Raw genomic sequence first — 27024 nt, 5'->3', positions numbered from 1 at the left:
ACAGAGACGTCTATCGATGACATACAATGTAAACATCGTTGAAACTTGTGTCTTCGAGTTAACAGATAACTGCTAGACGATTAAAAGCACTCGGAAGATAACGCCGGAGCAAGACGACCGACGCGTTTCATCCAGTCATGAAGGATTTGATAACAATGGGGTCGGAGATAAAAATTCCCCGAAAAGCCGACAGTATCAGCGGGGAGACAGTTTTCGCAGCTAAAAACCTTTCGATCGACGTGCCGATATCAGCGCCACCAGCTTTCCGAACGCCAAGGTAATAATCCAATGAGCGAAATAATCGTGAGTACAAAATGGTGGTCAGATAAGAGGGAAAGAGAGGAGGCTGGCCGCGTGGCGGAGGGACGCTCGCGCACTTATCTGGCAGTAAAGATGTTTACAGCGCGGTCTGCGCCGCCGCTATCACTATCACCCCAAAAGAACGGACCACTCTAATTGATTTGTGGCTCGACCGCTATCGGTGCTCGTAACTTAAATTAAATTACATGGCCAGTCCGTCGTCCTCGGCGACGAGTCGAAAATCCATGCCACGGACCGGACGCGGGAGGTCTTCCGGCGTCCCTCCTTCCACGGATTATTCGCCGCGATTATCAAATCCGTCACTCTCCCACAATCGCCATTGTCCCAACAATGGCCCTCTTGTCTGGCCGGCTCGCTAATTTTACCGAGTATCTTTCAGTAGAGATATTGGGGTAATCTTATGTTCCAAAGTGAAACGATACCACTGATATCGACTAATAAGCTGGAACATCTTGAAACCTTTTTTATAATTCTTGCAGTACGCGTTTCCTCCTATTCACATTTATATCTACACTTCTTGCGAAGTCGGAGGATGATTCATGATTGTTACACACTAGTTTCTCTGATTACTTTAACATTAAACCTACGAAACGGATAAAATGATCCATTCCTGATTTCTTCTCCTTGCAATTATTGAAATGATACAATATTTCTCTGAGAGATTGTTCAATAAATTGATCTACCAATGACTAAATTGTAAATCAAAGTCTTGAAATGGCTATAGAGGAATTTCAAAAAGTCAACTGTAACCGCTCGGCAGGTATAATGTTAGAATTTTGAAAAGAAAGTTGAAACCGTTTCGAACGCATCATCTTAAATCGTAGCAGCAACGACATACCCGTGTACCCATCATTCCGGTCCGAAAGACTCGTGTAGCCATCGCGAGATTATAAAGCAAAAGTAACGTCGAGTCGTACAAGCGAAGACAACTGTTCGGAGGACTGTTTATTCCCGGGGAGCGTCTCGCGATGAATCGAGGCAGCCCGGTGAGTCTTCTCTTTCATTCAGTTAATAGGGTGACAGAGTCAAGGATAGCGGTATCTAAATGGCCTTCATATATTACGATAAGTTCGGGCCCGAGGACCAGAAAGACTTGTTCGTTAATCCGAATTTCGTTCAACCGGACGAAACGGAATTCATGAAAACGTAATGTCCGAGATAGCAGCGTTTAGAGGAGCTGGACCGACAGACACCGGGAACTGGTTAATACGGGTAGCCGCGTCGCTTCGTTACACCGCGCGCCGTCCCGAAATTGCCTGTCGGACGTCCGTGGCCGTCACAGGCTGCGCCGTCCAGTCTCCGTCACCGGAAATTGTACAGTTATTCCTAAATAAGTTCATTATCGGCACGCTCGATCAGTCTCGAAGCCGCTGGCAAAGATTCCACCGGGTTAATTACGGTTCCACGGTCGTCTTCGATAATTGATTTTCCCTCTTGATTGGAGTTGTCGCTCTATCCCCGACGATCTACGCGCGACTTAATCTCCGGTAATCCCCGCGCTGCGCTATTTTTCGTGCACACGCCACGCTAGGCCTCCTGAAATCCGCACAGTTTCAGTCGATTCGAGTAGAAGGAACCTTTTTCCACGCAAGAAATCGATGATGCTCGCGACATTTATATCGCGGATAGAATTTTAAAGCATTTCGAACTTTGCATCCACTTGTAATTTTATCGACAGCAGTCGTTACGGAGATCGCTGATCGCGATATCTATGCTCGTCGCATAGTTGATATTTAAACTAGTCAACTCCGGAATAGGCGAACTCTTTGGATAAGTGTACACACGTAACCGAATACACAGCTGAACTTTCACCATTTTCAGCTCATCCATCGCACTCTGCCCTCTTCCAATACGACAAAGCCCAATAAATATAAACAAGACCAAAAGAAAATCAAAGCAACCACCGGTCTCTCCCAGCTCCGACCGAAAACCATTCACAGATCCGAGTAAGGAATGTCGAGAGGTCCCGACGTCTCATCGACGTGTCGCGTAATTTCGGTTAACGAGCAGAATCAGCGGTCTCCATCTATGGAAGCCGAGCGGCGCGTAGAAAGACAGAGAGAGAGAGGTTCGCAGGCTAATCCGGGACAATCCGTGACCGAGTAACTAGCGTTGTCGGTGCTCGGAGGGCCGAGCCGATCCTTTGTTTTTCCCGGGTCGGCTCATTTCCAGGATAAAGGTCCGGCCAGGTCGAAGACGTCCCCGCGAAAGCCTGCCTCGGCCAGCCTTGCTCGCCTGCTGACCTTAAATCACGATTTTTCGGCGTGCCTCGAGGTGCAGGGGAAGCGGAACAAGTCGCTGGCGGAGAGAGGAACGGGGGGACGGCGAGGAGCGTGTCGTGCGAGTCGACGAGGTCCTCGAGGGTTGTTTTTCTGGGCGACGTCGCCGATAAGATAGGGCCAGGACGAGACAGGGAATATCCGGTGCCCGGTTTCGGCCGCGTCTGACAGTTTTGTACCTAGTCGCGCGGCAACAGATAGTCCGTGGCGAGGGACGCCGAATTCCGAGTGGGCAGGGTGGTCCCCCGGCTCGGCCGAGGCTGCTCGAAGATCGGGGTACGAGTCGCGGCCGGGGCCCGGCCGTATCTCGTTTGCGGAAGCCACGCGATACTTTCTGGTGTTGGGGCTTTTCATTAGAACCAGGAAGCTGTAGATAAAGGAATGTAAACCGAAGGGGCCCTATTGATCGTGGACCGTCGAACGGCCACGGGCTGCCCGCTCGTTGCCCTCCCGAACCTTTTGCACTCCGGTACCCCGCTTGTAACACTGACCGCGTCCTCGTAGGAATTTAAACGCGTGGGCGGGGAACGGTGTTGCATCGATCGTCAAAGGGTTCGGCGAATACGGTTACGACGAATTGAATATTTTTCGGAAATCGAGAACGTTGGATGCCGCCACCGGCTGTACGTAAGTGAACAGGAAGGGTAGGTTAATACGACTCTGTTCGATTGGAAAAGTATGAACGCGACGGCCGCACGAACAACGCGTGAGAACGAAACGTATGAAGCTGTAAATGGGTCATAGGCTGGCATCGATCGTTCAAGTATTTATATTTTTTTTCCCCCTCGGCGCGGAACGTTGGAAAGATATCCGGTGAAACGGGGGAGGGATTAAAGCGTGGTAGCCGCGTTTCGCGAGCGGAATCGCGCTATTGTATCTGAAAGCCGGCGCATTACTCAGTTGGTACGGCGGCCCGTTAGTCGATAAGGATTTCAGGTGCGATGTTACGTGCATGTCGCAGGACAATAAACCTCGCGGGGCGAGCCACTTCGGAGCCAGCTTTCCGCGGCGTATCAAAATTTACGACTAAGATTAATATTCCTCTCGTGCTCGGGGCACGGTGTATTTGTTAAGGGTTTTCGAGATCGAACGATACCACCATTAAATATAATTACCGCGCTCTTAAATTACATCGTATTAACAAGCTTTCGTCCACTTCACCGTCCGTCATGCGTGGTGCGTCCCAGCGTTTCACGCCTGCGGTTTTCTTCTTTTTCGCTTTTCTTCGAAAAATTCCTCGCTCGAAGTTTCCCTCGCGTGTGTGTGCGCGTTTCGCCGTTGAAAGTTGCAGCGAGATCACCTATCTGCCCGGCGACGCAACGAACGAAAAGGCTACACTGAGTTACAATTATATTTTCAACGTATTCAATTAAACATTTCCTGCGAAAGTAGCATCGAAGCATCACTTATTTAATACGCACGGCGTTTTTAATTGGGCCCGAGCGAAATGTAACTCCGCGTGAAACCCACCGGGGATACCTTTATATAGCGGTAAATGAAAAATTGCTGCATCTTTGCTGCTTTCATGATTTATTAATGAACGCGAGCGAAACAGGGATTCAGAGATTTTTTCAAAGATCCGTTCGGCAGTAATTCCGAATAAATCACGGTGGTCAGACACTAATTCCACGCGAGTTGCGTGCCAAGTACACGATACTTCGCTCGCAAAAGTTGCGAAACGGCGGTCATTCCAAATTTAGACGCACTTTTAATGCAACTTTTCACGATCAACGCAACAACTAGCTTCAAGCGTCTGACGTAAACAGCCCGAAACCCACCGTACAACCTGCGAGACCTGCTCGTAACAGAGTATTACACCGGCATCGCAACCCGGTAACAACGGAAAGTCATTCAACGCGAACCATCGATGAACAATGAATCGCTTATTACTTCCTCGGCAACCAATTCCCAGTCTCCGAAAATAACACGGGAGGATCGATATCTAAAAGCCTCAACTCCGTTGCCGGTCGTCCATTGATCGCCACCTAATATACAGCCGCTCGTGGAGTCGGCCGAAGAATGGAATCGCCGGCGATACGATCAATTACTATAAAACTGTTCCGGCGGGGACCAAAAAGCTGGACGCGCATTCCGCGGCCAGGTGTGACCACGACATCCTTGGAACGTCTCGCCGGCGAGCGTCGGGCCCGGCGATCCGTCCGCTTTTTCTCGTCGCGAGGGTCCGGGGCCCGGCGCGTCTCCTAGGACCCTCGGCTTCGTCCGGGGTTTTTGAGTCCGCGCGCGCTCTCACGGCGGGTCGGCGTGAAAAAAGGAACGCCGGGCCCGGGAGGGGTGCGCCAGGGGAACGGAGGGGAGTATTAATGCGTGGGCCTTCCTCGTTACGCCATCCGTCGTCGCATAGTTTCCTCTTTTAGGACGTGCCGCGGTCCCCGGCGGATTCGACGAGCAGCGCCGAGTCCTCGAGGACGACCCCGGCATCAATGGGAGAGGATGGTCCGCGCGTGAATGAACGGGGGATGGGTCGGGGTGTCGGCAGAGGGCCCCGGCAGGGTGGCCACACGTAGCCGAGGGAGGAATACATACCTCTCTCACGGCATTCTGCCGGCGAGCGGACTTATCTCGTCGCTGTTCGCGACTCGTTGCCTCGCATGCGAAGAGAAAGGAGCGTACCGCGGTTGAAATTTATGAAGATCGATCAGGACGAAGTCGGGCTCCTCGGGAGGAACGAAGTTCGAGGGCAGCGTCGGAACGTTACAAGATAGGTCGATGAAGTTTCGGGGGTACGGCTGAAACGCCTAGGGAATCGTTCCGATGACGAATCTATGAATCACCGGCCGATGGTAGTTTATCAAACGGTGATCCGTGTACACCGTCAGACCTGACAGAACCGAAAGTCGCTTATCCGCCGTTTAATTCCTGTACGTTTCGTCAGTCCAGAAGTCGGCTCTTCTCGCCGTAAATCTCGCGAGGCGTTACATAAATTACCGTTCGAGCGTTCGTTAGAAGCGTACACGCCGGGCCCGCGTTCCGCGGAGGCGTGGGGACGAAACGGGCCAACTGTTAATCGGCCGATTAAGCCAGGAACGGTTCGATAATAGGCGAACCGCTGATAGATAATGGCCGGCGTGCGCGCCTCGGCGTGGCCGGTTCTCACGCGACACCCCGTATTTTCCATCGAGCCGCTTGATTTAATGTTTCCTGCGCGAGCCGCGGTCCGAGGCGGCCGGGAACAATTCGAAGTATCCCCCGGGGAGGCGGGCCAGGGGACAGGAACCGCGGTGGCTCGGGACGTTCCAAGGATGTCTCCGCGACACCTGAAAGCCCCGTTCGCCGACGCGGCCGTAGAACTTCGGCTCCAACTCGACTCGCGCGGCCGCGCGGCCGCGTGCAACCGGTCGTTACGTCAGCCGATCCGTGCCGGCGATTTGTCACCGTCGATTCGCGCCGTTAGAAGGCGGTCATTATTTTAGAATAATCTAAAACCGATGGTGATTAGTGGAGGAGGTCGGCGTCACCTGCGCGATCAGCTTCTCGTTTATACCGCGGCCGCAGCCGGACAGCCCTTCCGCGGCACCGATTCCCGCCTCCATTTCGACTATCCATCATCGCTGCCCTTCGATCTTGTCCACCCTGAACTTCCGTGCTCCAAAACGCTGGAATAATTAGGCTAAACGGAGACACCATGGTCCTGGATTACGGTGGACGTTGCAATCCAGTTTGCTCGGATGCGATCTCTGAGGTCTCACTGGACTGAGGCTGATCGTAACGATGTACTCGACGAAGTTGCTCGAGATTCGAAGCATTCGGTACTTTGGCGATACTATGATCTAAGTCTGTAACTCCGTCGTCGACGCAGCTGCATCTGGAAACAATTTTCTTTCTTATGAATGACGCTTCGTATTGTTATATTTGTGATATTCTAATTCAATTAATGTAACATAACATTACAATGTACACGCCTCTTTTTTAACGATGAAACACAATAGCTGCTAGCCTACAGCAGAAATAACTCGGAGTTGTTGAAAGATCGTATCAGAAACTGCTCGCAGTGTAACGAGTCGAACAATGTTTAAGATCGTTTCCAGACGTGTTCGGCAAGGTGAAGATACCAGATTCCTTCATGCTGGAAATCGCTACCGATTGGAAAGTAAAGAAAAACTCTTCGAAAGCGACGTGGCCGGTTGAACTCGCAGGCTGCATAGAAACGGACAAATTGCCGGGCGTATATTACACGGTTCTCAGGGCGCGTCACCGTGAAATATCGTATTTTGGCACGAGGCCTCCGCGTTTACGAGGGGCTGAAGTGGCGTGCGAACGAGACGTCCCACGAAGTGGCCTACGAAATCACGGGGAGGGACGCCGGGATCGGACTCTATCCTTGACCATCCTCGAATAATTAACGTCGGTTTTCGTGAAACTCTCGGTTTCTTACCTGACTCGGGACCCGGGGATCCCGCGCTGCAGAAAAACGAGGACCGACGTGTCGGTTTTCTGATCCTCCAACAAATTTATCGCTCGGTTCTGCTTGTAAATCGAATTTCCAAAATGATCTATAAAAAGCCTGGATCCGTCGTGCAACAATCGAAAAGACAAACTACCTCGACAAACTTTCTAACGCGACCATTCGTCAAGCAAACTCCCCGCTCAAACTGGAAAGCATCAAGATCCGCGTTCGCTCGGTCCGCTCCAACTACAAGAGCTCATCCAATTACACTTCACTTGCTATCCGAGCCACATCCGAATCCCCCAACGCGCATGGTGACCGATTCATCGCGAAGGGAGAATAAAGGAGGATCGATCGAGGTTAGGAGACTCGCCTCGCAATACGCGGCGACAGTCCGGCCGCGGTGGTCCAGGACCGCGCGATTTCGTCGGGCAATTTATTAGCCATTATCTGAGACAATGCGGCTACCTGGGCGCCAAAGGGCGCGTACGGTTCAAAGCGTGGGGGGCGAGGAGGAGGGGCTCGCGAGGGCGCTTTCGCAGTCGGAGAGGAAAGAAAGAACTGCTGCAGTGGCGGCGGCGGCGGCGGCGGCGGTCGAAGAGGGTAGGCGAGCGAACGTCTCGGAGGGGTCGAGGGGGATGCAAAGGCAGCCAGCCGGAGTACATAGGTGGGCCGCGTATAGGAGTATGCACCTCCGATCCTCTTCTTTGACACGGCGGACCGGGAGGGAGCAGGACCACGGCCCGGCAGCGAGACGGAGAGGTAGACGAAGTGGAAGAAAAAGTCGCCTAATTGATGCTTCGTCTTTGTTTTGGTTAATTCCAACATGGTTCGGCCATTAAAACGTCCCGCTGTATCGGCGGGCCCGATCTCCGGTGCGAGATAAATGATGACACCCGCTCCAAGGGGTACCATACTTACCACCACCACCGGCACTACCACCAGCACCGTCATCGTCGCCGTATCCCCGTATCCGTCACCACTACCACTCCTCCCGAATCACCGAGCTGGCCGTACACCGTCGCGTTACCTCTGAGCCGGTGATCGCGGGCCGCGAACAGATTTCCTCCTATCTTTCCTCTTCTGCCTCACCTGCTTTTCGAAATAGGTCGCTTCTCTCCTGAGAAACGAGGGAAATCGTTGGGAATCGTCTCTTGTACCGTGGACGAACGTTGTTGCCCACCGGAACCGTGGTTTCTCTGTGTTCTTTATCTCGTCGAAGAAAGAGAAATTCGAAGTCAACGAAGGAAAGACTTCGCCGAAGACTAATCCTCTTTCAACTTCGGCTCCGTTCTCGGGATATATCGGGTTTCTAATAAATGTTCCAGCAACGGGGGACAGTGCTCACTGTTCTCTTGATTCCGTCGAAAACTTGGAGTATCTTCGAAGCAGCGAACAATGGTGCAATCCGTGTTCCTCGTACTCCGCGTACCGGGAGGACTTTCCTCGTGTTTTCGAAATCGCGGCCCAGCAATTTCTCCCAGAAGCCACGAGACGCCTCGCGAGGCGAAGACGCGGAGGAATCGACGCGCATCGGGACAGAAACCAGTCGGTATTATTAATGACGCGTCAGGGGAACGATGAAAGACACTTAGGCTAGTGTCGCGGAGGTTCGGACGCGTTGCGTAACACCGTTTGTTTAATGGTTACACCGTGGAACTCGCGGATCCGTGAAATTATCGGGCCGCATCGATCATCGGCACCGCAGCCGACACCCGCGGTGGATCCGGAGGATCGAGGTCGCCGCACGATCGGCCGGACGAGCCGGGAATAAGGTCAAGCGACTCGCCTCCGCTCGCCTCGCCCGCTTCCAACGTAGATATCATATCGGAGAGGACGAGCGACCGGGAGAGTGTATAAATTTGTAAAGCCGGGAGCCAGGCCACTCAAGCCGGAGTGGCATTAACGGCCGGCAATCGCCACTAAAACACTAAAGTATTAATGTAAAACACATTCTGATAGAGATACCCCCACACCGCGAGGCTTCGTTTAAGACCTGGCCGTACCGCGTCCCCGTGGTCCACGATTTTCGCGGAGAAAGCTGCGCGGTACGTCCACCCACGAATCGCGTTTCACCTTTCCAACTTCGAATAGCTGCGTCATTCGCACCCTTAGCGCGTCCATCGCTATTCGGACTCAACCTAGCGCTTCCACCTGCAACATTGTCCTATTTGCTCCGATTTCACGACTTATCCGAATAATATATTTATCCAAGAGTGCCGTCGAACGCAGTCGACTCGCGCGGGATCGCCGAGCTTCGGCGCACAGGATGTCAAACTGGAATTACACCGTCGACGCGCACCGCCGATAATCTCGCGCACCCCTCCGTCGCGCGAAACGATCGACAGCGATTTCGACATCGTTGATATTTCGCTGCGAGCTCGCGCGCGCGATCCGTCCTGTCCCGCATTAACGCGTAGTCCCGCGCGGAGTGAAAGGGTGACAAACATTTCGCAAGCCGAGGCGCATCGAGCGTTTTCAAAACGTCGGGTTTATCGACGGAATTGATGGTTTCCAGGGAACTAATTGCCGCCACGCGTATCCAGGCGTTCGCTCGGTTTAATCAGCCTCGAGTTGTTCCGACTCGCTTAACCTGTTAGGAAGTATTCTCGCGATCCGTCTCGTCGCCCCGCTATCGCTCGCCGGCCGGAGTACCTTCAGCCCGACACACGGTTGCGGTACAGAGTTGCGGACGGAGATCGATGAGCATCGCGAGCGAGCGGTACCCTGAGGAAGATAAGGATCGCGCGCAATGATAACGGAAATGCCCGTGATTTCGATTTAATCGGCGCACTTCGGTCGGACGAGGGATTGCCGTGTAATATTACTAGAATCGACGGAGACGGTGAACGTTTCGCATCAGTCATTGATTTTTGTCGCGGAATTCAGACCTCCAACCGTCGTGGGATAATTGAGACCGCCGGTGTCCGCTCGCAAAACGCGGCGATCGCGTTCGAAATTGTAGATACGTATCCTCTTAAACGTCACGATTAATTTTTGCGACCGCCGGTTCTCGCCTATCGAACACGCTTCGTCGCGGGACCTGTAGATCTATTTAGATACAGAGCCTACTGAATTATTCCGCAGCCTTTGCTCGCTAAACGACTACACTTCGAGGGAATTTCCTTTGCAAATGCGTACACCGGCGCGCCGGCTTCGTTGACCTTTATCGCGGAGTTCTCGCCGTAGCGTGGCCCACGAGTCAAAATTCGAAGCATCTCGCACCTGATCGTTCGACCCGGCGGAAAGGGGGAGAGAGCAATCGCGTGGGTGGGGAACGCGGCGAGCGTTCCATCGCGACGAGCGTTAATTACCGTGGGCCGCGGTCTATCTGGTCGCGAGTCGAGGGACAAAGAGGACGCCGGGAGGAACGCAGAGAGGAGAATGAATGGCGCGGTCGGGCAGCGGCGGAGAAGGAGGAGGCGTTTAATTAAATTAACGCTTAGCGAGATTAACAACAGAGGTGCGAGCTGAGATCCGAGATGCATAATGAGTAGCCGGAGTGACCCCGCCGGTTCCCCCTTCCCCGGGCTGCGCCGACCACGATGGCCGCCTCCTGTTCGAGATTCTTTGGGTGGTCCGCCGCCTCCGTCGCTGGACCATTCGGGCTCGTTACCCAGCCTGGCGACACATTTTATTGCCACTTTTCGTCCGGTTGATTATTTCACGCTTCACGAGGGCCCCGTGGTCCGGCTGGCCCCCCGTCCACGCCGGGACATCCGGTCGTTCGGATCGATGCTGCACGACCGGAATGGAAAACACGAAAATTGAACGAGTGCCTGTAAACGCTCGATCTGTCCCCTCTCCTCTTTGCTCGAACGTTTGATATCTACCGTCGAATCGCTCGACCGCCGCGCTTGAAAATCTAACGATCGGGATACTATCTTTACCGCGTAACATTCGTAACTATGAAATAACAGCGTTCGTTTCGGAGAAACGATCCGGACCAATGATGCAGGTTCGGTAAAGTGAATACGCATTAAGCCTGTCCTCTGTTCTCTGCGCGCGTCGGTGACACCGAATAAGATCGGGGATTACCTTTTGGCTACGGTCGGTAATTGCCCCGCGGTTTTCACGTCTCCATTGTTTAGACGCGGCGAGCGAGCGAACGGCTACAAATTTAATAAAGCCGGGTTAGTTTAATGGTTACAGGACGGATCGGTGGGCGGCTGGGCGGTTTAATGATAAAAGGACTAGATCCTCGGAAAGATAACGGCGCGTAATTAAATTCAACTTGATTTTATTGCCCCTCGGACAGGGCCGCGTTTATGTGGCTTTTATACCCCCGCGAGCAAATTCTGAGGCCACGCTTTGATGCTGCCCCGGGATGAGCATTATACGTCCGTCAGGAGGTTCTTCGACACTTTATCGCCGTAATTTCATTCCGTGGCTACAAATCCCTCAAACGGAGAGCTGCTCGTTCCGATTAACACGGGCCTGTCTCGGGATCGTTTCGTCCGCCTCGGCCGGCCCGCGCGCGATAAATTTCGCCGACAGTTAGCTGCGAGCGAGAATTATCGAATCGTACAACCGAGTTTTCGGATAACTGGAGAATTCGGCGATCCCCGTGTACCCTGACGGCGAACGACTGTGTCCGACACCATCCTACGTTTTCCGCGATATTCTAAATACGAGTCAGTCGTTCACTCTTTAGTGCGATCACCCGTGTTTGCATGACAATAATGCTGGTTCGTTACGATCGTTTCAGCGCCGGGTTCATTTCGTTGATCGCCGAGAAACGGACTCTGCGCGGACACGTACGGTACTTCCTTCGATCCCACAAAGACGTCGCGTTCCTCTTCGTACACCGAGATCGTACGATTCCCTATAGTTCGAGCGGGTTCGAGCGTCGCCGCGATTTCGACGACAATTAGCCTACATACCCGACAAAGATATTCCTCTCTGTATGCCGATCAGGTTCACGAATCGACGAGAATCGAGATTCAGAATCGGGGAAACCGATCTTCGGCAATGTCGGAGACGCGACTCGCTTGGGATTCGTCAAACGTCCAGCGATTTGCATGGTCCCGTTGGAACCCGTCGAACAATGATGAACAATAATCGGGGAACAGATTTCTTTTTCATTCGAACACAATAGCGTCGATTGTCGCCGTGTAAACAATAGCCACGGTCCTCCATTGTCCCCGCAGTCGCTGCGTGTCGGTTTTTGGACGGCTGGACACAGGAAATCGGCGAGGGTACGCGTGGACGTCGCGCCGGTCACGTCGAGGCGTACACGGGCTGCTCGGACGGATGATTAAAAATCGACGCGTGCCTCGTTCGATTTGTCTAGCCGTGAATCATCATCCTAGAGACTCGTCTTCGAGTCAGTGGAGCCGCACGTAGCCAGCCGCACCTGGAATTATTATGACTGGCGCGTGTGTACAAGGGTGTTCGCGTGGACCATTGCTAAGGTGTTCCTAGAAACCTCAGCCGGAACGTTGTTTGGTTTCCAGGAGTCCCGGGACATCCGATGATTCTTAATTCCACGATTCGGAAGTCGCAATAATTCACTGGACTGGGCACAGCTCGTTACTCGACGACGAAGTCTCTTCAAACTCTTGAAAATCTCACTGTTGCCACTTCAATTATTGACACGGGAGATCAATCTACAGATGCGCGTACGCTACGGATTCGATCGGTGCGAAAGATCTCGAACGATTCTATAAAAGCCGGCGACGGTTCACGCGTGCGCGACGTTAGCTTACAGAGTTCGTGAAGACTCGGTTACGAGGCATAAAGGGAAAAGGGTTGTTTGTCTATTCCCGTTGAATGCGAGGCGCAATGTCCGCCTGTGTCTTCCACGTAACCGATGACGAAGATACGGCAGCGAGCGGCGCGAGCAACCACCCGCGCAGCGGGCACGTGGCCGGCCATCCTGTCACGTAGCACGAGGTACATCGTCATCGGCTCGCGTCTCCTCTTTTTCCTTCTGCCTCCCCTTCTATTCGCGTGGCGGGCCATTGTCGCCGGGCATGTATATTCCAGGTGAATCGTTACAACCGGCGGCCATCGTCGTTGTCACTTAGCGCGGCGCATACGCAAACGCGAGCGCGTCGCAAATGAATCATACGCGTACGAAACGCGCGTCGCGTCGCGGTTTCCGTGTGATGCGCCGGCCTCAGCCCTTTCACCGTTCCCAACGGACGGAAACAGAGACGGTCGCCGCCGCGCGGTACACAGCGCCGAACGCGAAGATGTTCAGCGTCAAAACTGTTTACGACCGGCTGAAATACCGCGCCGATAACGCCGGAGTTATTATGCAGCGTGGTTAATGAGCCGGCGATGTTGCCACGATCATTGCGCAAAGTTTCGATCGATCGGCGTGTCGGGGATATCGAAATTCCGCGGGCTGATGTATGGCGGTCGATAATTCGGTCGTTACCGGCGATCTGTCAGGGCCCGGCGCTGCTTCTGCCACGCGCAGCGCTCTCGGAAGGCGTTCGAACTCCTAGCCGATCAACTGAGAATTATTCATTCGCGATAGCGGTAATCTACGAACGAAAACAAGCGACGGGCAGTACTTAGACTTGCAGCTTACCCCTTCTCGTATCATCGGACAGCGCGATGGGTTGTACAGGTTCTCCACGGTTCCGCTTAGGAATTCTTAGAGAGACGGTACTATCGAATTATTCGGATAAGCAAATATCGAACAATAAATCAGTTGCATCGTGGCAGGAAGTCCGGCCCATGGACAAAGAGGACACCTAAACGTGACTTCCGTCTCCGAAATCGTAGCTCTCGAAGAGGTGGAAAAAGCTTGGCGACCTTCTATCGCGCGATCTCATCTTCGAGAGATGGCGACAGGGTCCGAGGGAAGGTTGTAAGCAAGCGGAGAAGAAGAAGAAGAAGAAGAAGAAGAAGAAGAAGAAGAAGAAGAAGAAGAAGAAGAAGCAACAGCAGCAGCAGCAGCAGTAGAAGAAGAAGAGGAGGAGAAGGCGGTCTGAGAAGAAAGGTGACCGAGTGGAGAGGGACAGAAGGGGCTCACGCGAAGGGAAACGAAGGGGTCGGCGTATAGTGCGGCTGGCCTTGATTCATTCAGACCCTTTTTATCTCGAGAATTCGTCCCGGAAAGGACGCTCGATTTCTCGGAACGGCCGGGGCCCCTCCGCCAGGAGATTTAGGCTGGACCGTGGACGCTGATAGCAGCAGAAGAAGGCTGGACGGCCGCGGACGCATCAATGGGCTCCATTCAAACTCCGTTCCGATCCTATCTGCGAGTGGTTTTCGGGACCGGGACATCGATCTTGGTCCCCCTAATTATTTCCAAGATGGAGATCGTCGTTGCGGCCTAGCACGGTTAGTATCGAGGCTATTTTCGGCCGTTCTGCTCCTCGTACCTGCCTCCCGTGACTTCCACCAGGGCTGTAGCCGGTTGGACGGATGCCCAGCTGATTGGTCACGGTCACCACGGGGATCGAAACGATTTCGCACGGTTCTCGTCGACGTGTCCGTTCACCGAAGCTCGCGCTCCTTCCTCCGGCCACCTTTGTCCCGGCCAGATTCGGTGCGCCTAATCGTTTCTTGGCATCGTTCGGACACTGTTGTATCAATTTAGACACCGTTGCAACCGGACGACCCACCTATTCCCAGCTGCCTGGATGTTTATGGGCCGCGTCGTCGTCGCCGTCGTCGTCGTCGTCGTCGTCGTCGTCGTCGTCGTTGCTGGACGGACGTTATCGTTTCCTTTTTGTATCGATGTGTCCGGTATTCCCAGCGGGAATAGAATTACATTAACATCCGATTAACCGGACAATGTTGCCTGTAAAGCAACACCGCGCGAGTCATATTTTCGGCGGGTTTATACGCGCGGCCCGGCTCCACAAAGTTGAACCCGTGTTCACGGGCAGATAAGGGCTGCGTCGGAGACACTTCGATACCGGGATCCGGTACCAGATGTCGACGCGTCCAACTTTAATCCTCGCGGCCTGTTCGGGTAATCGTTACGTTACATCTTGCCAACGTTACAACCGCCGGACAGGCGCGAAGCGGGAAGCCCCGGCGTTGTTGTTCGGAACCCCCAGGAAATGGAGAACGCCGGCCAGGACCGCCGAATATCGACATCTCCCGCGTAACGAATTCGTCCGCGGACATCGTCGATCCCGCCGGTGTTACATCTAATGGAAACGTATCGTCGTTACCAAATTGGAAACACAAAAACACTGTAAAGCCCGGCAACAATAAGGACCGACGCGTCATCGGACGGCCCGATCCATCGGCAACATTGTTCGACCTCTCGGGGAGCCGGTGCCGCTCTTCATTCGGCGTGCCGTGAACACCGATCGAATTAAAAAAAAGGGAGACAGACCGACAGAAACCGTCAGCGGCAGGCAGCCGAGAGGGACGGAGAGAAGAAAGAACAACGGAGAGGAGACCGTGGGCTGCGCCGAGCTGCACGCGTTTTTCAATTACGCGGCCGTAACAGGACGCCCTGTTAGGAGACGCGTCCTGTTCCATCGGTCGGACGGGATCCGACGGCCGGTGGACAGGTTCGATACGAGCGACGTCCTCTCACCTGCCCTCCCCCGGCCTCCGTCGCTGCCAGGCATCGCGGCGACCTGACCCTCCCCGCACGGCCTAATTTGATTATCGACTCGGCCGCCATGGTCTCGCCGGCAATGCCGAATAGGAGGACGATGGGAAGAAACAAGGTCGAATTACCGATCCGATGGACGGAGGAGCTCCCTCGCGAATGGAGATTTTGTTACGGGAATCGTCCGGGAATCGTTTTTCTTTTCAGGATGGACCGTTTAAAAACAAAAGGGATTTCCATAGCTGATATCGCATTCGTTCTATTTTTATAGAAACTGCAGCCGATCTCAATTTCCGTTAGTCGATCAACGAAGTCTCTAATCGAGACGCAGCTTCGGACCATCTAGAGGAAACAAGTCGAACGCAGAATAGTCCTTCGAGAAACCAGCGTCTCGGCAACGATTTCCATCAGCCAGGAGCGCAACCGGTCAACACCTCCTAACACCTCCGAGCCGCGACAAATCAAAAGATTCGAGGAGAAGCTCCGCGGGCGCAGCGACGGCGTCCAACGTAGAAAACCCGAAATACCGAAGATTAAGAGATTACGGAGGAAAGCTCGCGCGAAACAGAGACACGGTGGAAGGCGGTGGAACGTGGCCGTGGAGGAGAGCGAGACGGACAGAGGGTGGAACGCGCGCACGTTAGAAGAGGAGGGACGGACGAGGCGAATGGAAGCATCGCGGGCCAAGGGAGCGCGAAGGAGAGAAAACGTGAACGAGCGAAGGGAGCAGAGGGTTTCGCTCGGATGATGGAACGTGGCGGAGAACGCGGTGGAGGAACGCGGTGCCCGAGGCATGCGAGCGTAGTTTCGAGAGGGGGGGGCCTTGGCGGGGGGTGGTGACAGCGGGGCCCGCAGACCGCGGGGGGTCTCCTCGGAGGAACCAGGAATTTAACCACGAATGGCCACGCAACCAGCGGAGAGCCGTCACTTCCAGCGAGCCCGGGCATCCATTACCTCCTGGTGCCCTGCCAACCACTGCACCGCCACTCGTATCTTATATTAATATATTATTTACCTCGATCCATGCCGCTATAACTCGCCGTGCCTCGTTGCACAGCGCGAGAGAGAACGAACGAGGAGGTCGAGAGGATAAAAAGAGGGTGGCCGTTCGAGGGAGGAAGAGACTGGCTCAGATGGAGCCGGGAGAGACGGAGAGAGAAAGAGAATGAGAGAGACGTAGAGTGAAAGAGAGAAAAGTCGGATAAGAATGACCACGGCGTCACGTGCCTCGCATTGTTCTCATTACTCGAGGACGATCGTCTTCCCCCCGGGCTCGAAGCGGGAGATCGACGATGATCTAGAGCCTCGACCTCGAGGCTAGTCGAATTCTAGAACAGTGCTCGATCGATCGCGAGATCCCTTCCACGAAGGACGGGAACTGGGAATCTGTGATGTCACTCGTCCTAGCCGGACCAGCGTTCGATCGTCTCGCTCGATCGACCGTGTGCCGGTGATCCTGTTCGATCGGTCGACGCGTTTAACAGAAACACCGAGGACCGAAGGGAAGCGAGAGAGACTCGAATTTGTTGGATAGCCGTGAATTTCAAGGATGCGTGTACTCGATAACCGCGGCGTTCCGTCGATTCGGAGATAGACGCGGAGCATTTACCGCGTGTAGTCACGGCACGCGGCGTGTCAAAACGTCGCGATTGTTCCGAGTTACCGGTGCACGCGCGGCCCCGCCGGCCGCAATAATTGATTCATCCCGCATCTTCGTTCCGCGCGCCTGCGACACATTGACGGAACAATGACGATACGCCGGCGAACTCGTGTAACTGTCAGCGGGGGCCGTAATATCGTCGGTAGTTTTTCCCCTTCCGAGGTGTCGCCCGTTCCCCGTTCCCTCGCCCCCCTACCGGTTTTTCCCTTAGTTTATTTTTCCATTTTCTTATCTGCACACGCTTTGTGTTCCCCCGGCTTGCGCACGCACGGAAACAACGACGCGAGTACAACGCTTTTTCCGAGTCTAATTAATTCGCAACGACCAATTATCATGCTTCTGGGGTATTAAGGAAAAGTTATGTCGCCCGACGAAAAGTTTCCTCGAGCACGCAACGCTTGCCCGCGATACCTCCGTTTCGCCGGGAGATACTTGACGATTAGAATTCAAACAAACGTTGTACAACGGCTCTTAAAAGCTTCCAGGATTCTTTCCTCGATCCCCTCGCCGTTCGTAGAGTCGATTTCAAAATGGACCTCGAGGGCAATTACATCGTTCGCAACGTCGACGTAATCGTTGTTCGTTGTCTCTCGCGCTGACGGACTAACGATTGAAAGTTTCAACGGAATCGCAACAGTTTCCAGGCAACAGAAGTCCGCCACGGAATTTCGAATCTACTCGGATAATCGGGAATAAGCGAGATACTCCGAGATCAAAGGTTCACCGTTCCCAGGAACAAGATACAGCTGACAGAACGATCGCGATTCGTCGGTTCCCGTAACGTTCTCCCCGGAGGCGCGATAACCGGGAACGTTAGCGCGAAAAAGGCCGGGTATCGTGGGTGCGTGGAGGCGCGTAGATACGCGCGCGAGCCAGCTAGCTTTCGTGGCCGGTGGTCGTATACGCGCGTTACGGTGATACGGCGGAGTTTATGATATCGCGTACCGAGGTAGGCATAGGGCGTGCGGTCGTGGCGTGGCGTATTCATTTCCACGCCAGCCTCGTAAAGCCGACTTAATTTAATGTACGCTCTTTGCTTCCCAGCTTTGCGTTACGTTTGTCCCTCGTTCCGTCCTTTCACTTCGATTCTTCTTTTGTCGCGCAGAGGTCATAGGGCCAGCCGTAACTTTGCCGGCAAATTCTATTTTCAGCGGAGTTATTATTCCACGGGTGAACGCTTCGAACGCGACTTAGAGGTTTTTCTATGACCGCTGCTTCATTCTTCGGGCGCGCGCTCTTCATTGAAGTTAATGGTAATCTATAACTTGAGAGCAGCTCTTCAAGAACGGTTTCTTCAGTCGTATTTCTCCAGCGTGCCCGAGGACCTTAGGCAAAGCTTGTACCTCGCATTCCGGGAACTGTTCTCTATTATTCTAACTCCGATATGGCGGAGAAGTTCTCGAGGACCCTGAAACTTACTTCATATTGCGGAGAAACCTTTGGAACATGCCCTTGCACTCATTCTTGAGAGGATACCTGAAGTTTCATATTGCAGCGGGGGATTGTTAAGTATTTTCCCATATGTCCTGAATCCCTTGAAGTTTCCGACGGAGTCTTCCTTCCGTGATAACTTCTGAAGTACCCGTGTACTTCGATTACCTCGAGAAACCCTTTCATTTGCGGATCTTTCACGCTGAAATTTAACATAGGTTCAACAAAACTCTGCCGGAAGGATCCTGTTTTCACCTATTTCGCACAGATGCGTACGCTAATTTTCTCTATTAATCATTCCGTACAAAGTGGTACATTTCAAAACGACTAACACGTCTAATGCAACCAGACCATCGACGTTTATAAAACGTCATTGGCAATTTTCTGACAAAACTCACGACCTGCGTGGTAGGTTTCTCCAGCGCAAGGGGTTAATCGTCGTTAGTGCCGTTCCGCGGTTCAGAGGGGCTGCGACGGTTAGCAAATACTTAGAGAAGCCACGGACCTCGCAGACTCGCAGTGGCCGGTCGGCGCGGCTCGGCTGGGCATATAAAACGCGGTTTCGGGTCCGGGTTAATGCGCCGAGCGAAGAGAGCGGCGTGTTCTGCATCTCGCGGGCATGTTTTGGCCGGCTTATGAATTTATTGGGGGCCATTCATTAGACATTAGGGACAGCCCCGTGAGCGCGTAGGAGTCGAGAAAAAGGATAGCTACTCTCCCTGCGGGACCCCGTTACGAGCGTCTAGCTCGGCACTGCCCGATCCGACCCGGACGACCCGGTCCGTCCCGGCGTCCGCGTATCGAGGGCCGAGGCGAAACTCGCGGCCGCGCATCGCGCCGCGGAACAAAACGGTCCCCGCTCGCGGGACACGCGAGCTCGTTAAAAACGATCGGCCGGCGACGCACGCATTTCCGTCGGCGTATTTCAACGGGCGATAGCGGCCGGACCCGGCAGCGAATCTCTCGCGGATCGCGGGGCTGATTTATCTTCGCCGACGCAGCCTTTTTCGCTCTCGGAGTTTCGTAAGGAGCGTAGATCGCGGTGATTAAGTGGCGCGTACCGCGGGACCGTTCGATAAATAAATAAACCGCGGTGAATTAATTGGCGCACTCGGCCGGCCACGGTCCGTGTCGAGCGTGTTCCACCGGGCCAGCTCAAAGCGCGCTCTTTATTTTTCTGTAATCGATCGACGCCACCCTTGGCCCCCTTTCGCTTGATAAGCTGCGAATCGAACGGACGAGATCTCGCTCGCAATTTCGCTCCGCTTTCTGGAATTCCTTTTTCTTTCCGATCGTTCGTTCCACTCGGATTCTTCGTCAGTTATTAGTCTTGTCTCCCTATGGTTCCTTTTACTTTCACGATCAACTGGAAGGGTTTAAACCGAGTATTTCGGGACGAGACTGGACGAGTGCGGATGAATTCACCGCGTAGGAGATTGTTCGGTCGAATTCTCTATTGTCGAATGGACGACGAGTTTATTGTCTTCTTCTCGATGATATACGCCGAATTCTGAAGACTTCCGAAGACCCGAACGGGGATGAAACTCTTTGAACGTTTCCGAATACGAGTACGAGTCACCGACGAAACCTTCGGGCTCCCTGAATTTCTAATTAGCCTTGGCTGGTTCACGAGTCGCGTGACCACGAAGTGCGGCATTGTATTCAACGAGCCGTCGAACAAAGCGAAACTTCGTTAACATTCAAAGCGACGCGTTCGCCGCTTAAACGGGGCTGTAATTCGCTCGCTGATGGAATAGATTGTTCGAGCCGATCCGCACCGGCGTACGCGCTTGTTAATGACGAAAGTTGTCTGCCGACGGCGCGCGCGTTAAATACGAAAAGGAAAAGGACGAACGAGGAGATCTCCTCTGCAGTGGACCCGGCAAAAGTAGAAACGAAACAGACGAGTGGCCGTGATCTCGTTACCAGGCACCTCTTCCTTGTCGCAGCTTTTACGACGGAACTTCCGCAGTTCGCGCATATTAAGGGAACGCGGCGCAAGGGAGGGTTAGAAATGCTTGCCGGTACCAGCGCGGACAAGTCCCCAGTCGACTCGTCCCTTCAAATTTCCCGGGAAACGCGGATAAAAGAAACTTCTGCCGGTCGGAGAGCATTGTGCCTCCCGTGGACGCTGGTTGAACACCGATTCTCTGGTAAGTCACGCTTCAACGACCCAATTTGCGGAGGATTCTTTAATTCGCTGCACTCTCTTAATAGACTCGAAGACACAGGATCGTGCTCGATTAAAATACAATTATTACATCGTACGAAACACATTGTACTCGGAAGTTCACGGAACTCGTAACGAGATCGTCTTACTGGAAAATAATGGTATATTATAATACGCTAATAGCGTAGACTAACCGTAATTACAATGTTGGAAGCTCCTTCGATATGTAATATTTATAATGGGAAAGAATCGCGAACGAACAAAGGGCGAATGGTTGATCGAGGAAAATAACGGTTCGATTAATAATTAACGAGCGCGTCGAAGATTTCAGTGAGCAAAGAAACGCGAGGATTTGGACGAGCCGAGGGAAACTCGTTCCGGGGACGCGGCTCGACGCCAAAGGGGTGGCGCGTCGACGTCGGGGCGGCAAACTTGCCAAGGCACCGTCGAAAATCGCGAGCGTTCCGTGGCTCCTTTTTGCTCGAGTCGCATCTGGGCAAGACGACACGTCCTGTGTACGTCACACATCGTGACGAAAGTTCGGCTACTTGTACAAACTGTAGGTACAGCGCGTTTCGACAGCGACTGACTAGGTATATACCTTGCGCGCGCGGCCGTATAGCCGGCGCGGGAGGGTGGCCAAGTATATAGCCCGACGTCGTAACGCAGCAAAACTTACACGAAAGTTTCGCCAGGGTCCCGGGGAACGGGGAAAAGAGCCGTGGAGAGGCTGCGAATATACGCGGCCGGAAACTCGGCTTCGACGGAAACATAACGTCGCTCGGCGAGAGCATGGAAACGGGCCGTAAGGCAGTCGGAGGAAGAAGAAAATCGGAGGTGGTGCACGTGTCGTGCTCGCGAAGGGTGAAGCGGCTGGAACAGCCCCCGAACTGCGAGTTCGCGCTCTCAACTTCGGTCTAGACCCCGTGTACCATGGCAAACTTTATCTCGGATGAAATTCGTTCGGATCCCATCCCGCGTCGGGAATTATTCTTTGTTTCGACCATATGGCCCCGAACCCGCGGCTCTGATTGAATTTGTAATGCGCCCGCGTCCTTACCCCCGCGCCGCGATTCGTTCGAGTCAATTTAACCCGAAAGCGAACTTTCGCGTTTAACCGTGTCGCCTGGGAATCGATTAGACGCCGAGCGTTCTATACGCCCGCGCTACGATCTTCCCGAAGCGACGCGATCGTTCTTCGATCCTCGAGACGACAGATCCTAATGAACGGCGTACCATTTTCCTGGAAGGTAATTAGAAAACTGATAATCCAATCGACGAACCATCGTTAGAGTGTTGAAACGACGCAAGGTTTATCACCGCGAGGAACGCACGGCCCGCTGAACCAGACAGATATCATTCGAAGGAGGATTAATCGACGCACGGCTGCCCGGTGCGTTAGAAAGCAGTTGGACAGCGGCAGATCCGACGCAAAGGTGCCCGGTCAGGGGTTAATCGCGAGTGGCAAAGTTCCTGCGCGATTCGCACTGTCCTTGACGGTGCGTTTCGTCGGTCGTAGATCAGGATCAGGCGGCCATGGGCGGGTGGCCGGCGAGGGGAGAGACAGGACGCGGCGCAAGGATCGCTCGCGTCCTGCTCGCCGCGGCAATAATTATTCCGATGTAGATAGGGCCGCGTAACTCGAGCGTTAATGCTCGCCGACGGTGCAAGTCGCCGTGAGTGCAGCTCGAGTGCAACGCGCTGCGGTCGGGAGAGCGAAACGGGGAGACAGATCACGAGGCCCGATTGGCTCTCGGCTATAACCCGGCTCCTGAACGATATTCATGCCGGTCAACGGTAATAACGATAAATTGCCGGGCCCGTAATGCTCGTACTGCCGTCCCTACGAGTCTCGAGAGGATGCGCCCGAACGATGCACCCTTCGTCGTTCGGTGAACCATTTTTTTTTTCTTACAACGGCCTCTTCAAACCGTGCCCTCTTCTCCTCCGGGGCCCGACGGTTCCCGCTGACGGCGAGAAGGGAATGCGCCGCACCGGCGGATCGATCGTGGGAGTATATTCTGTCGGAATGTCCGAGGAATCGCTATCCTAATTGCCGCGAAATTAGGGGACAATCAAAATGCCATCTTCCGGTTGGAGCTGTACGGTGAACGAGCACGCCGTATTGCGTTTCTTCGTGTCCGCGGACTAGGTTACAAGCGAACGCAAAGTTTCTCGACGTTTTCTCGTACGCAAGCATGTTTGTTCGACGTTCCGTTCGCATCGGGAGATAATCTTGATTCCGAAGCTAGCAGAATTAATTGAAGACAGGGGTGAAAAAGAGCGCAGAGTGTGTCCCCCGGACCGATAAAAAACTCCTCGACAGCGGCGGTATCGCGATGCTCTAATAACAGGTTTCCTTCGTTAAAGATCGCGAGAATTGCGTCGCGCGCGCGGAGCCGGACGACGGAGGCTTAACGAGTCTTCGCGCGTTTCGTCGCCTCTTGGCGACAGCTGTAATCACCCCGGCGCAACGTGGTATTTTTCTGCACGTAACCGTTTCGTTCTGTCGGTAGTCATTATCGAGTTCGTGCTGACAATCGCCGGTTCGGATCACCGCCGCGAGTACCGCGTAAATCCTAGTCATATCTTCGCGCTCTCGGCGGGAACGTTCGAACCGTTTTCTGTATCTTTGAACTTTCCATACTGTTCGATGAGTTCGTCGTGTCACCTTTCACTTTCCAGGATGCCTGAACGGCGCTCGCGTCGATCTAGATCTGTCCCCGAGCCTCCTCGTAAATTTTATCCGAACGCGTCATCGATAATCGAACGCGAATTTATTTCGTGGCGATCGACACGAGATCTCTCTTCGAGAATATTCGCGGGGAGGCAGGATCGGTCGTTCATTAGCGGAGTTTTATCGCGCGATCGCGGGTTGCAATGTCGGCCCGTGTATCGCTGCACACTTACCGCCGATAAGCGGCCGTTTATCGGCGACAGAGGGGGAGAACGCGTAATGGCAGCTTCAGCATTTATTATCAGGGAAATGGCAGCCGGTGGCGTGCTCGGGCTCCGATTCTGTGATCTATTTTGCACGCGCCGGTGTCGCGCTCCGATGCAAATCGATTCGCGCCGATATTTGCTCGAGCACAGGACATCGTTCGCCTCTCGCGAGCCGCTCGATGACCTATTCGCGTATCCGCGTTGCCGCCGACGGCGAGCCGCGACACTGCCTACTTGCTTCGTCGCCTCGAACGAACCTTCGCTGGACGGAATTCGAAAATATCGTTGCGGAAAAACGCGATGACGGAGCACTGTCTTCGCGAACGGACGCGCGGTCCATTATGTAGAGGCTGTTGGAGAATAACTTGTTACTTTATGCGTTTATTGATGGATTGACAGGTACCGGTACGTAATCCAGGGGTGATCGATGACTCGTCAACGGCGCCTCGATATGTTTTACATTTATAAAGACTCTTTGCATTACTGCGTAGTTTATTAACCCAGGCTGATACTAACTACGATATATCTAAATCAGAGGACCCGAAGAATTGATTGTAGCATATTCAACACGTACACCAGGAAACCGATGAATTGCCAGCATCAATAAACGAAGAAGATTAATATCTAAATCGACGAATGTTCGCTGAACGAGAAGACTTTTTAATCGCAGATCCATCAACGTCGGTTTAAGCAGCCATTCTCCAGGCAAATCAGGCCATAGAATTAGAAACTAATGGATGAATCGAGTAGAATTTCCAAGTCCACGTCTACCCCCTTCTACGGGAACGTCTCGAACTGTCCACACGTCGAAACTAAAATTAGCTTAACAGACTTCAGTCAGAGAGTCTACAAGCTTCTACCAGATCTTGTCGAACTATCCAGGCTTCGCGTCACCGAGCTGTAACTTCGACACTCGGAATCGTAACTCCATCACCGGTCTTTGAGTCGCAGAGATCAATTCGTGAAACAGGAACGCGCATAAAGATCCTCTATCCGCCTATCGCGGCGTCGATCGTTTACTCTCAGAGAAAGTCAAAGAGCTGCGATACCTCGTTGTTTCTGTTTCATTTCTCGCGTCGCGTTGCTCTTGTGCTCCGCCGTTATGCTTCGCTCCGGTCCCACTCCACTGTTCGAATCAGGTTCTAAAACAGCTCTCGACTACGCCTCGCTCCGGGGTTATACCTTATAAACCGCGCGGGCCGCGCGACATTTACGTCCAATCGCGGAGCAATGAAATCGATACAAAAATAACAGATCCCCGCAGGAGAACGAAGCGCGTCGCGGGCGCATCGATCATCATCGTAAAGCCAGAGACGTCCGGTCCCATCCGCGAAAGAATCGCAGCGGTCGCGGGCTCGCGGAAAGCCGCAGTCCCCGCGGCGCCGGCCGCGGCGGGACACAATGAACGGTGATGCAGCCAGTTCGGTGCAAGTGTTGCAACGCGTAAAAACGCTTAGTTCCCGCAAGTAGCAGATGGCAGCACCGCACTGCACCGTGCGGAATTAAAAAGCTGCTCCAGCGCCGGAGGAACGCTCGGCAGGTGGAGGAGGGCGGGCGGGATGAATGGAGCGAGGATCCTCGGTGGATGGAGCGAGCAAACGGTGACCGCCGGAGAGACAGAGAGAGGAAGAGAGAGACGGGATACCGATAGAGAGACTCGAAGACCGGCGGCGCGAGAAAGAGAGAGAGTGACAAACCGCACAGGGAGGAAAGAGACCACTGGACAGAAACACGCCGGAGAGAGAGGACGACAGTAGGGGTAGTAGTTGGCGGACGGGGGGGAAAAAAGAGCAGAACGGGTTAGGAGAACGCGAGAGAAGAGAGAAACGGGAGGAAGCGAGAGAGGAGAAGAGAATCGGTATTCGTTCGTGTCCGCTACGTGCAGGCGGGATGGTGTGCGTTTAATCTCCTCCATGGCAGGGAGGTGGGCCGATGGGGGGAGTCCAGTCTTCTTAGGAGGAGGGAGATGACTCGGCCGGCTTAATGATTCCGGGGGAAAATAATGAAACATGACCAGGTATCAGAAAGGGGCGTTACTGGCTGCGGGGAGGTTGGAGGGGTTATACGGTCGCCCTTTTCCTACGCGTCCCGTTGATATAAGGACCGGGGATACGACAGTCTCGTCGGCTCCGGGGAAGGTAGGAGGCACTAATGAGGACCGTTGAACGCGGACGACAGAGCCGCCGGAGCGAACGAGACGGCTAGACGGGCCGGGTGATCGCCGGGACGGAGAGGGAAAACGAAAGGAGGCTGTGGCTCTCCTGGACCGGCGATCATCAGCGGGGATTGGCCCGCGGGCCCCGGCACCGGCGCGACCTGGTTGGACGAACGGACCCCTCGGTGCACCAGGTGAGAAAAACTCACCTGGAGAAACCATGCCTCCGCGGATGGGAGTGGTGAAGCGGCCTCTCCGCAGGGTTGCGAGGCCGAGCCGATTCGGCGGACCTGGCCCCGGCGTTCCCAACGCCACCATCCTCGGCTACCATCTTTCCTTCGGCGGCGGCTAGGCTCCGCGCCGCGACGCCGCCCGCGACCGATTCGACGCTACCCGCGATTTATGGAACGCCGCCGCGCCGTGAGAACCGCGCCGGGCTCTTCCTACTTCAACCGCTGATCCTAACTTCGACCCCAATGGGAAACGAGCGCGACGACAGCCACTCGGGGGATCACCGATGTTCGCCAATTTTTAAGGATCGTGGGAACGATGGGGTCCGTTTTAATTGTCCAACGGGCTAGCGATATTTCGGGACTCTTTCAAGGGTAATGGGCGTCTCTGTTATAGGGAAACACTCGTTGGCGATGCGTGTATATCTTTGCTTGGAGATTCGCGCGTAGGCGCCACGAGAATCTTGAGCGTTTGCCAGTAGAGGTTTTCTCTTGTAGCAAAGAAAAGGGACAATTATTCGTTATTTGGCGTTACAATGTTCGGGTTGCAGTCTTACCAGCTTAGTTAGGTTATTAAACGTTTTCGTTCGACATTGGCTGCCCTGTATGATACGATTGTTTTCAAGCCATTCGGAAGGATCAATCAGTGACCGACATGGCGCTTAACGTGTTAATGAACTTTGCGTTCCGTTTCGTTCGCAGTATGTAGTGGTTTTGTTGTAGTTGTCTTTCTTCTTAAAGACTGAACACGGTCGTCAATCATTTCATCGAAACGCAGGTCGTTGTTTACCGATGCGCGATATCCACGTACCGAGCTTGCAACAGGAAGCGATTGTTACTTTGTTATCGAGCGGATGCAAACTCGCGCAATTACCTTTAATTACCGTTTAATAGCGA

The 27024-nt window shown here is 53.7% G+C and overlaps 2 protein-coding genes across 3 annotated transcripts in view; one reads left to right on the top strand and one right to left on the bottom strand.

The window, feature by feature from the left end:
- Positions 1-17709, bottom strand: part of LOC143174175 (uncharacterized) — a 273986-nt gene extending 256277 nt beyond the window's left edge. For both annotated transcript variants that reach the window (XM_076369598.1, XM_076369599.1), the window contains exon 1: positions 17706-17709. The gene's annotated coding sequence lies outside the window, so the exon portion shown is untranslated. The remainder of the gene's footprint in view (positions 1-17705) is intronic.
- mirr (iroquois-class homeodomain protein mirror) overlaps positions 1285-27024 on the top strand; it is a 78993-nt gene continuing 53253 nt past the window's right edge. The window contains exon 1 of the mRNA XM_076369594.1: positions 1285-1307. Within this exon, the coding sequence (XP_076225709.1) occupies positions 1290-1307 (18 nt within the window). The 5' untranslated portion in view covers positions 1285-1289. The remainder of the gene's footprint in view (positions 1308-27024) is intronic.

Source organism: Nomia melanderi, chromosome 7, assembly GCF_051020985.1.
Source record: "Nomia melanderi isolate GNS246 chromosome 7, iyNomMela1, whole genome shotgun sequence".
Taxonomy (NCBI): Eukaryota; Metazoa; Arthropoda; class Insecta; order Hymenoptera; family Halictidae; genus Nomia; species Nomia melanderi.
Note: the sequence above shows the minus strand (reverse complement) of the source record. Positions and strands in the feature narration are given on the sequence as shown.